Source organism: Myodes glareolus, chromosome X (genome assembly GCF_982192425.1).
Source record: "Myodes glareolus chromosome X, mMyoGla1.1, whole genome shotgun sequence".
NCBI classification, from domain to species: Eukaryota; Metazoa; Chordata; class Mammalia; order Rodentia; family Cricetidae; genus Myodes; species Myodes glareolus.
In genome coordinates, this window is record NC_142053.1 from 69,363,363 (window position 1) to 69,376,007 (window position 12,645).

At 30.8% G+C, this 12,645-nt stretch overlaps 1 protein-coding gene across 2 annotated transcripts in view; it reads right to left on the reverse strand.

The window, feature by feature from the left end:
- Nucleotides 1-230: 230 nt before the first annotated feature.
- The window catches only part of Klhl4 (kelch like family member 4), an 84,987-nt gene continuing 72,572 nt past the window's right edge, over nt 231-12,645 (reverse strand). For both annotated transcript variants that reach the window (XM_048417960.3, XM_048417961.3), the window contains exons 7-11: nt 11,375-11,599; nt 9,764-9,926; nt 7,717-7,929; nt 2,167-2,338; nt 231-1,614 (exon numbers count right to left, since the gene is read on the reverse strand). In XM_048417960.3, the coding sequence (XP_048273917.2) occupies nt 1,555-1,614; nt 2,167-2,338; nt 7,717-7,929; nt 9,764-9,926; nt 11,375-11,599 (833 nt within the window). In that variant the 3' untranslated portion in view covers nt 231-1,554. The remainder of the gene's footprint in view (nt 1,615-2,166; nt 2,339-7,716; nt 7,930-9,763; nt 9,927-11,374; nt 11,600-12,645) is intronic.

A 12,645-nucleotide genomic window follows, 5' to 3' on the forward strand; every position in this document is an offset into this window, starting at 1 on the left:
AAATAAACATTAAAATCCAGAAAAGTCTTCTTTTTCTATTTTGTGTATGGTAACTTCTCTATGCCACCTTTTATGTGGAGACGTCTGTAGCACTTTGTTGAGAATTATAGACAAAATAAGAAACAAAGGAGGGGAATTGTGTATTAGCATTAAAATATTTTAGCTTTTGGGACACTATAGCATCAGAAAAATCGCACACAGGGCATATTTTAGAATGACAATGACAATAATTATAGTCAGAGGGAAAACATTTTATTTAAATTCAGTTTGCCAAAGTACAAATACCTCTTTCAACTTATGCTGTAATTTAAAAAAAAATTAATAGGTAGTAGCATTTTATAAGCATCACTCTGGATTTTGTTGTTTGTTTTGATATTCTACAACATGAAGTTCATTTATGAGAAGTTATTATAGAAATTCAAAAATGGAACATTTATTTGAAAAGTTACCTTCAAAAACATGCGTTTTCAATATTTTAACATATTGTTTTATCTTTAAGTAGTGTAAATGAAAATATAATAAAAGCTAAAGTACTACTCAAATACTCTTTTTACTTTTATTTTCAAAACTGTAGTTTTGTAGTACATGTGTCCTTACTATTTACTGCTAGGTAAACATGATTATGAAATTAAAAGAAAATCAGATATTGATAGGTAAAGAGAAATTATAGAATTGACTTGTATGTTAAACTTTTTGGTGTTTCCATATGTTAATATTGTGCACCATATTTTCAACTTTAACTTTTTTAGATCAACTTGTTAACATAATGGAACATGTTTATTGAGAACATATTAAATGTACTAGGAGTGAATAAACTTCTGCACAAGTGAGGCCCTCACTTTATAAAGCTCAGGCAAAATTTGTAACACTATAATACTCACTGTTACAGATTATAGATTGTATATGCGACATCATGATACTTCACTGCAAATGAATCTATCAACACATCATGTCATGGGATAGAAAATCTATATACATATTTTGGCAGACAGTTAACTGAAAATAATAGCCTGTGAAAAGTTTGACATTGTGTGATTAGTATAGGAAATTACACTAGTGAATGACCTGTTTCACCCTTGACACAGAAAACACTTTCTTCTTGCAAATGTGAGGTATTATTAGCTAGGTGAGCTATTGTTTGAAGCAAGACTGTATGCTTCAAAGCTTCTGTCATTCTTTTTTATTAAGTTATTCCAGATGGTAGAGTACCTTTAATAGAAAATATTTTTACTTCCTAGACTCTTACATGAAAACTGTTAATGCATTCATCACCTTCAAATAGTGCCCACTGCCAAATGTTTGTTAGGTGATTTAACATTTTATGCTAATGAGGCTAAACATAGCCCATGGGATTTTGCATTAGATTATAAGCTGAGACAGTACATTTACTCAACACTAACATGCAATCCACATTTTCAGCCTTATGAATGCTAACAATTTCAACTACACATGAAAACGACACAACAGCATTTGAATCTGCTATCAACTTCTGAAAAGAGAATATTTCTTCATTTTTGTGATAATTCCATTCCATTGCATTAGCAAATGAAAGTTTCAGTGTAGCTTCACAACTACAACACATGCTCCGGCTCTTCCTACATTCACAGGGACTTCCTAAAACACAAATAAAAAAGAAACACTGCCTTTAGTATAACCAAGAAGGTGGGTCTTCAAAGAGTTTTTACCTACTTTGACCCAACTTTTGCCTTGTCCTCAAATAAGAAAACTGCAGCTCAGATCATTGTAGACTGTAGAATGCAGGTAGATTGCTACTGGAAGATCAGGTGCTTCAGCATTAAGTTTTTACATTTGTGACAATTTTCTCAGTTTTTCAATTGTGCTTTTTCACACAGCTAATGATACTACTACTCAAAATTATTTTGAGGATTAAATGAAATAATGGATCACAAGAATTATATATATAAATTATATATATATATACATATATATAGTTATACTGCTATTTTGTTAGTGTTTATGCTTTGAATGATCAAACAAGACAGTGATAGATCCAAAGTCAGAATCTAGAACTCTTGGGTACTTGTCTACCAAGAAAATATCTGATGCGTTTGTACAGAGTAATAATGTGAAATTATTCCTAAAACTAAGCTTTAAAAGCTCCTTAAATTATAAAATATAATAACATGAAGATTTTTACTATAATACCTCTTTCCATTCATCTTTCTGAGCATCATATGATTCAACAGTATTCAAATATGTATGGCCATCATATCCGCCAACAACATAGAGTTTGTCTCCAAGGGGGCATACAGCAACAGCATCCCGAGGAACACTCAAAGGTGCCACAGTTGACCACGAATCACTTTTTGGATCATATCTTAGGAGATTTAGGAAGAAAATTGAGAGGGAAAATTCAGTAATGTCACAATGAAAATTAATAGATATTAATAAAATGTGTTATTGTGTAAAATACATAATTAGGAACACTGAAAAGCATTATCAACCGTAGGTTTGCTATACAAAAGAGTTAAAAAAAATAAAGAATTAAAAAAATATACACATGGTATAGCTCTCTCTAGCCACAAGAGGGCAGACAAAGCATATGGAAAAAGTGCTTTTTTTTTCCATCATGCGTTTCTTTTGTCCATACTCAATTCACATGCTATATAAATTTGGCATTAAAGTCTATCATAGACAAGTTTTCTATAACTTTGACCTGTATGCTTAAACTATGTAACATTGACTCTAAAAAGTGTGAAAAATAAATTAATACAAGTATACATGAAATGCTCTCTAACCACGTTGACCTAATTGTAAAAGCACATTGAAAGTGTTTTTTTATATGTCACCTTTTACTAATTATATTAGAAGTACATCTTTAATCTTAAAAAGTTTTCAATAGATATCTAAAATGTCTCATTTTAACTTTTTTCTGAATTTGAAATTAATTCAATAATATATTAATACTATCAGAAAAGTACAAATTATCAAGATTATCTTTATGTATCTTTTATATTTCTGAATGTCCTTCTGTGTCATATTAAATTGTTATGGTATTTTGAAACTTAGAGTGAGAAAAGCTACAGTAGATTCTCTATGTGTAGTATTTTCCAATCAATAATGTAATTGAGTCTATAGTGAGTCAAATTAATTAATTATATGTAGAAGAGATGAGTGAAAACTCACAGAGGGGATTACTTATATGTTTTTTATAAATTCTCAAGTCTTTTCTATTAATGCATAGTAAGATCTCAAAATACTTATATTATCAGGTTATTATTTAATTCAGAAAATGTTGATTATTATGATTTTGCTTAATTTCTTCATTATTGGCATTCTTGAGAATCGAAACTAGGTTTTTAATATTGTTGACAAATGTTCTGGCACTAGCACTTGGCTTTAACCCAGTTCAGGAAATATTGAATTTTAAGACGGAAAAGAAATTATTAGTTAATATGAAACCTATAAAGACATGGAGTGGTAGTTATGAAGCAACACACTGACTAAATTTTTATATTCAACTTAGAATGACTCCACTTATCTTCCTGTTTATATGTCTTTTCACTCAGTCTTTAAAGACACATAAATTAAACACATTAATTCTAATGGAGATTTCTAATGATCTTGCAAACAGGAGACTTAATAATGGGCTCATTGCACACATGATAGAATGCTTAGAAAGAATTTCTTTGACTTCTTGACCTGTATTTTTAAGTTAACATTATAGAAAATAAACACTGATGGATTGGGAATCATCCAAGTTAAATTCTTCTATGTTAAGTAATGGTTAAGACAATTCCAGGGAAATGGGCAAGTCATCATTTTTCAACAAGTAATAATGTCGTAAACTTAAAACACTTTTTTATGTTTTGCTGGTTAGTTTATTGTCAATTTGACACAAACTGGAATCACTGGAAAATTGGGAACCTCAATTAAGGAATTGTCTCCAAAATATTGGCCTGAAGGCATGCCTGTGTGCACTTTCTTGATTAATGGTCAATGTGAACTGGCAATGCCATTGCAGGACAGATGCACCTGGGCTGTATAAAGACACAAGCTCAGTAATCCATGAGGAACAAGTAGCGTTTCTTCACAATCTCTGCTTTCATTTCTGCCTCCATATTCTTGCTGCAATTCCTAACTTTTCTTCCTCAAAAGTGAATTATAACCTAAATAAGTCAATTCCTCCATTAAGTTAAGATTGGTTAACAGTGATGGAAACCAGAAAACTGGAAAACCTTCTCATTCTTTATAGTAATGACTTTTATGTGTGTGACATTTGTGTATTTCTGTTCATTTCTGTGTTTGAGTGTGTATATGTGTGTGTGTGTTTGTGTGTGTTAGTAAGAAAATTCCAACAGAAATATATGTCTACAAAGTAAAAATTCTACCTGCTCCATGAATTTTTTAAGGGAATATTCCCTATATCATCTGTGTTTTCTGAGATCCAAAAGATAATTTGTGAATTGTTAACAAATTGTTTTAACTATTTTTGTGCCTATGTATGTTGTCTATTTTGAAAGAGAATGCAGACAGATGATCATTATTTTAAGCAACAACTAATGTTATTTATCTAAACCAATGTTTTCCACTCAAAGAACTCATGATGTAGAATATTATTTTAACTTGTTTTATATTCATTTATGCTGTGGAATATTTCTTTAATGATACAAAGATGTGTTACATTCTTTTAAGTTGCATTTATTTAATTCTGTGAAGCAATGTTATTTTACACGTGTAAAACACAAGACTGATCTAATAAAGAGCTAAATAGCCAATAGTTTACCAGAAGAAGGATAGTTGGGGCCGTCAGACAGAGAGAATAAATGAGAGAGATGAGAAAGAAGAGGAAGAGTGAGAAAAGGAGAAGGAAACGAGGAGGCCAAGGTTCAATCCCCCAACAACGCAGGCCACCATGGAGTAAGAAGAAAGACATAGACTAGAGAAAGGTAGAAACACAGAGGAAAAACATAGTTGAAGAAAAAATGGGATAATTTAAATTAAGAAAGGCTGGCTAAAAGTGCAGCAGAGGTCCTAGTCACACCACTTAGCAGCTGAAAGACTCATGCAGTCAAAAACAACTATACTATGTTCAGTAAAAGAGGTTTAGATGGGGAAACATTTAAACAGGTTACAATGAATGTATGTTTAAGAAAAAAGACAAGGTAAAATTAGTTACTAAAAAAGTAAAAAAATAATGACACAACTTTATAGCTAGAAGCAAAGTAATATAAAAAAGAATAAGTCATGTAAATTTTGAAAACACACATGGAGTCTGTATCCTACATATTGCTCTATTGACCTTGAATTCTTTGATTGCTATAAGCAAATGGCAGCAGGCTGACAGACATGAGATTGTGAACTAGTCTGTTAAGTGGAACCAACCTACTTTAGATCTATCTTAATTTTTAAAAATGCATTTCTTCGGAGAACAAGTTTTGTTTTTATTTCTACAAGAAACAAAAACTGTGGATTCCTTCCAGGTTGATAAGGATCAGGTTTGATTGGGCAAGGGCTGCTGATATTGATAGGTGATATATATCAGTAAAAGTTATATCTTATCTGTCAGGACTTGGCCATTATCTCAATATTTACAGGAACCCTTAAAGAAGCGTTCACCCACAGATATCAGGAAGCAATTTGGAGAATATGACACGTACATTCCAAAAAGACGGAGTGATGGTTGTTGGTTATTTGGTGGGTTATGGATGTTTGTTTTCATTTAAGAAATATAGCAATATAGGATAAGAATACAATTATTAATCTCTGTTATTTTGCTTAGGCATGTATTTTGGTATATGTATACAAATTTAAAGTTATTTTTGTTATAATGTATATATGTTTCTACTTTTATTTTGTGTATTGTGCTTATACAGCTCATTTAGAAATACAATGTATAATTATGATATGGATTGAGTAGTTAATATATACTAATGAGATTTTTAATTATTTTAGATATATTTTCAATGTTAAGTAAGTATATTTTAGACAGATAGCTGATAATCAAACACTTAAAAGACCTATGGAATGTGGCAGTTAAGATGTTTAATAGTCTAAGGTTTTGCATGATAATGAGACACATCTGCTTTTGACAACAACAATTTACTTCATAAAAGAATGATGGACATTGAAGAAACTCCATATGGAGTTTGTTTTCAATGTGGCAACTATAGCACACAGGAAAAAGAATGTTAAACTTTGCCAGGACAAGATGGAACAGTCCTTCAAGAATCCTGCTTCACTGAAAAGTATGCCAGAAATGCTAGGCTTGTAGGCTGAAATGGAAGTCCCAGCATTGCAAAGAAACATTGGGTGAATGTCCAGAAAACATGATGTCTCTGTTATTAAGTAATATTACATTCATCTGGGATTTTTGGTGAAGTTAAAGAGTAAATAGAGTAATAGTTTTACTTAGGCATGATAGAAAATAAATTAGGCATAAAATTTCAGAATCACAAAGATAAGATAATTAATTAATGGAGCATTTTATTTTGAATTTGCTAAATACAAATGAACTGAATTGTAAATGTAACTCTTACTTGATCACTGCTTTTTTTCTAAAAAAAAAAAGATTTATTTATTTATTATGTGTACAGTGTTCTATCTGCATGCATGGTTGCAGGCCAGAAGAGGGCACCAAATCTCATTACAGATGGTTGTGAACCACCATGTGGGTGTTGGGAATTGAACTTAAGACCTCTGGGTGAGCAGTCAGTGCTTTTAACTGCTGAGCCATCTCTCCAGCCTGAGAATTGCTTTTGTTGTGTATATATTTACAATGTTAAAGTTAAAATATTTTATTTTTATTTAGAAAAAGGGGGAAATGTCATGGAATATTAGTGAAAGATATACTTGTTTAATCTGTGGAATATGTGTTTAATAATATAAAGATGTGTTGCATTCTTTTATGTTGCATTTGCTTAACTCTGTAAAGTTATGCTACTTTGCCTGTCTAAAACAACTGATTCATCTAACAAAGAGTTGAATGACCAATAAATAGCTAGGCAGGAGAAGGATAGGTGGGATTGCCTGGTAGAGAGAATAAACTAGAGAAGATAAAGAGAGACAAGTGAGAGAAAGAGGGGAGAAGACACCAGGGGCCAGCCACCTAGCCACAGATTAAGAAGAAAAAAAGATACATAGAATAAAGAAAGGTAAAAAGCCCAGATGCAAAACAAAGTTAAAGAGAAATGGGAACATTTGAATTAGAAAAGCTTGCTAAAAACACGCAAAGCTAAGGTCGAGTATTCATAAGTATGAGGAGGTCTCTGTGTCTTTATTTATGATCTGGGTGGAGGGCCCTCAAAGAGAAAAGAGTAAAAACAACCAACTATAAACTTAGCTTTGAGAAAGGAAATATTAATTGCAATAAGTAAGTTGCTGTTTAGAAAAGTAACTTTGTTTGGAAATTCTGACCATATTTTTGATAGTCCTTTTATTATCACTTTGAAGACCAAATTGAGTTTTGAAACAGTAAACTTAATTTGATTTGAATATTATGACTGATTGATAACTTTGCATAAAATGTCCTTATTCATTTATCTCTTTTGTGTCACTATTTTATAACATAACTAAACAAATATGTTTCATAAAGTTTTGTGCACCTTTTACAAAATACTTTGTGTTTAAGCATAAGTGTAGAATGTTACAATGTACAAATTTATTTTAAAAACTAATGTATCCGATGACATTTTGGTAGTTTCATTTTTTTGTCTCATTTAAAAAGTTCAAATAACCACATGTATAAAAACATACCTTTCTACACAGTCAGAAAGCCTGGAGCAATGATTAGGAGCAGGAGCATCATGTCCTCCTACAACATACAAGTATCCATTGTGTGTTGCTACGCCTACACCTCCACGTCTTTTTGACATTGGAGCACACAGACTCCACTTGTTAGTGTGTGGGTCAAAGTACTCCATTGACTTGAGGCAGGAACTTCCATCGCGCCCACCAATAGCATACAGCCTACAAAAAATATAAACACATACATATATACCCATATGTGTGTACATGGTCAAACAAAATTCATTTACATAAATGACAATGAAGGCATTTCTATTTTCTCACACTTCATAATGTATGTTCTAGTCCATTGCTGTTGTCAACAGAAAGACTGGATTTGTGAATGAGTATTTATCTATGGCACTTGGTAAAGCCTAGTCTATTCCAAACAACCCTCTTTTATTTTTGTCAAAGAAAATTTGACTTAACACTGAAAGATCTGAAAAATATTTATGTGCAGAAATTCAGAAGGTCTCAAGAAGATTTATTTTCATATGTAGTCCCAACAATCAGTTTCAACAAAGTTGCAGTTACAGGAGGCTAAACTGTTTCACTTTATACTTTCTGTCTTGTATGAACTGCTTAGTATGAAATATAATATTTTTCCTAAAAGATGTTTATATAAGTCAACTAAAGAAATGTAATAAAATTAAGAAGGTGGATTATCATTAGGAAGAAAATATAACTATTAAACGTTGCTTAATGACTTTAAATGTCAATTATTATAATATATAATGCTTTAATTTAAATATTATACTGTAACAATATAGAAGATAAACAATTGCCAAACCATATGCTTGAAACTTTCTTTCACACTGACTTGAAAGAAATATAATTCAATAAAGCAAAATGAAATAAATTCAAGTTGATGATTTGAATCTGGTATGGTGTATAGAGGGGTTATGGAATTGAATCACTTGATATCATCTGATTAGAACAGTCAGTTTACAATTATGTAAAACCCTAAAATATTCTTGATAGAAATCTCTCTTCTGTTTTAACTATTGACTATTTCTTTGTCTGTTGAGTTCTAAAATACACCTGTGCTGATTTTTTACTAAGCTCATTAATATTCAGGTACCAATTTTATACTTAGTAGTACAGAATCCCATAAATCTTGACACTGGTTACCCTATTGTCTGACCTATTTACCATGTAAGCTACCATATAGGTGACTTTGAGTGGTTTCATGTCTCTGAAAACACACATGTAAGTAGCATTATACAGACTAAGCAGGTTGTATTATATATATATATATATATATATGTAATTGAATATACATATATGAATGTGAAAACAATGAAAAAGGAACTTTAAGTTTGCAAGAAAGATATGAAAGGTATATGGGACAGTTTGGAGGGAGGAAAAGGAAGGAATGATGTAATTATTTAATAATCTTAATAATAGAAGAAAAATAAAAATTTAAAAAACCAAGGTTTGGAAACGTCAGGAGAGCTTGTTTTGAGAGAATCAGAAAAATGTGAGTCTTCAGGAAGGGCAAAAGCAAATGGAATTCATTACTTGTGCACCTTAAACTCTCAGAGGAGAGATTGGTGAACAATAACTTACCTTATTCATAAACATTAGCAGACAAAATATTTTTTTAAATTTAGAGTAATTCACAATGCAAAATATGCCACTTATTTAGGGCAAATTGGAAATGATTATCTAAAATAGTGTTCTTCAAATTCATGTGTATATAATTTTCCTAAAGATTTAAGTAAAATGCATATTCTGATTCTTTTAAGATAATACTAAGATGTAAAATTTTCCCCAAAGATTGCTTTTATTTCTGGTTCCAGGACCAAATTTTGAATAGAGTCTATAAAATTTTTAATGTAGCATTTATTGAAGAAAACTATTTTCTATCACAAAGAAAGGAAGATCCCAACAAATGACTTTTATAATGCTAATAAGGATGATCTGGTAATTTATAATGTTTACTGACTGATGATCATAACACAGAAATTCTGTACTACATGGTCTGGTAACAAAGAGCTTCTGTATTTAAGTTTACTTGTTATTTAATGCAACAACTCCAACGGTGCTTCTAGGAGTTGACATGCTGGCCACATAATTCCATTGACGTCCATCAGGATCCCATCTTTCTACAGTATTTAGATAACTCCATCCATCATGACCTCCAACAGCATACATTGGTCCTTCAAGTGTCGCTACACCTAAAGGATAGCATAGTATAAAGGGTCACTTACCTATGCCTCATGCAGTACATGTAATTCCACTTTTGAACCAACAAACTGCTTTAAAAACTTTATTTTGTATCTGAAATAGTTTTCTGCCCATGTGAGTCATTAATTGATTACATATGAGGCTAAATATGGTATTATTATTGTAGAAAAACTTCCCCTGACCGTTATATTTCATTGAAAGCTATCAATAATCAGACTCTCATTGTTTTTTGTACATTCTTCTCACATATGTGATTGCTAACGTATTAGATTGCATTTTTAAAAGCTTTCATTTATTTCTTTTCAGGACACGCACATGCATAAGAATTACAGTGATATAATGAATAATAACTACATTGTATATGATTTAACAGAAACAACTTAACAAAACAAATGGTGAGAAAATTCCAGTCCTGGAACTGACACTTAGTACCATAGTACCATATGAAAGACTATTTTGCTAATTAAAGAAATAACTAAGTGGTTAAAAGTGGGTACTGATCTTATCAAGAACTGGATGAGTTCAGTTATGGCACTCATGTCTGGCAGTTCTCAACTGCCTGCAATTCTGGCTTCAAGAGATCTAATAATTTCTTCTGATCTCCAAGGCACCATTTGCATGTTTGTAAGCCCACATATAGATGTATTTGCTAACACATAATTTTAAAAATATCATAAAAGCATACTGTGTAAAAAAAAGTCAAATACTTCATTTTTTAAGATTTATAATCTTAAAAATTATAATATTTTTATTATAATTTTATTATATTTATATATTTTATTATATATAATAACATGTAATATATTATATTATATATTTTATTATAATAAAAATTATAATATTTAAGCACATAGAACGTAGTATACAGCGATCAATGTACCTTGATATATATTCAAGAGAATTAACGTTTTCCAATATTCTACACAACCTTAATTATCCATAAACTGTGTAAAAATCTCTTCCTTAATTATGCTTTAGAGCTCTGAGCAGCAAAAGTACTAACCATAAATATATTTATCCTGTATATGCATCCAAAAATCTCTTAATCTCTTAGTGAAGGCAAATTTGCTTGTTGTACAGAGGCATAATTTTCTGACAAGAGCATATAATACTTTACCATTGTCAAAAATTTTACACCCAATTGAGCCTGAGGAAAGTGTTCTGTTGCATTTTATATTCTCCATAAAATACAACTTCAGAAAATTCTTCTCTGAAATATAACCCTTTCAAATGTTGGTAGAAGGGACATAGAATTAAAATATATCATTGTTACAATTAAAGATTTCCATGAGCTTTTCAAGTTTGCTTAACCTTCCCAGAACCTTTAAGCCACGGTAATTCTTGGAATAACTTCTTGTTAAGTGCTCCTTGGTCTAGTATGAAAAGTTTTCTACATGTTTTTGAGAAATTATACAGAAATTATACAGAAATATCTTACCAAGCCCATGTCTATGTGTTGACATAGGAGGCATCACAACCCAGGTTTTGGTAACTGGATTAAAACATTCTACAGTATTCAAAGTTTTTAAACCATCTCTTCCTCCCACGACATAAAGTTTATTATCAACAACTGCAACTCCAAACTGAAGTCTACGACCACTCATAGTGCCAATATGGAGCCAACTGTTGGTTCTGAGGTCATACTTCTCAATTGTAGTAGTACCTGTTAAAGATGTAATTAGCAATAATGAAACCAAGTTAAAATTATAAGTGCGGTTATTTAATATTATGTGTTCTAATTCACAACATTCCAGCAGGAAAGAGAGTTCAAATTAATTTAACTAGCTCAACTAACAGTACTATCTGATATATAAGGCAAGGAGTAATAGTTCCACTGCTTTTAAATTAAACTGGAACCCTGAGCACAATATAGTATATGTGGTTTTGACATGAAAATATGATTTAAATGATAATATTAAATAATGCATGAAATAAAATTGTGGGCAATTACTGGTGGTACCTATACATGTTTCAAATACATAAATATAAAGCTCACATCTTAGTTCTTTTATTGGATATTTATATAAAATATAGGATGAATTACTATTTCCTTCTACAGTTTACTATAGCCAGTGAAATGAAATTTTAATTATGCTAATAATTTTCTTTGTATTTTCTACAATGTAAGGATTTTTTTGTTGTATGTTTATAGACATGTGTGTGTTTAAAATTACTTAAAATGAATTAAACATTAGACAGAGGACTAAATAATTATGAACTACAATTCATTTCACATAAGGTTTTGGCATTATTTGTCCAAAATTTTCATGGCAGTTATGGCAGTTATGTGAAGAATTGCAGCTGAAGTTAAAGAATTCTGAAGAATTACTTTATTGATGAAAGTTTTAAGTTAAACTTCAGAAATATCAATTTAGTGAAGTAGTATATTCTCACCAGTGAAATAGTAAATTCTAACTAATATTATAATGAATTTTTTTACTTCTGTAAACATTGCATTTTGTAATTTACTCGAGTTGCTGCTGAGAGTTTTCAGAGAAGGCTGATTTATCACAATGACTATGAATATAATGAAAAAACTAAAGTAGACTTAATTTGTATTCATTCCTATACTTTATCAGAGGGACAAGCAAAACACTTCCCACATGGTCTTTACTGGTTGATTTGTATGAAAAATGCTTCACTGTAACAATGAAAATAAAGTTAACATTTGCAGTGTTGTTATTGACATCTGTAAGGCGATGGTCTAAG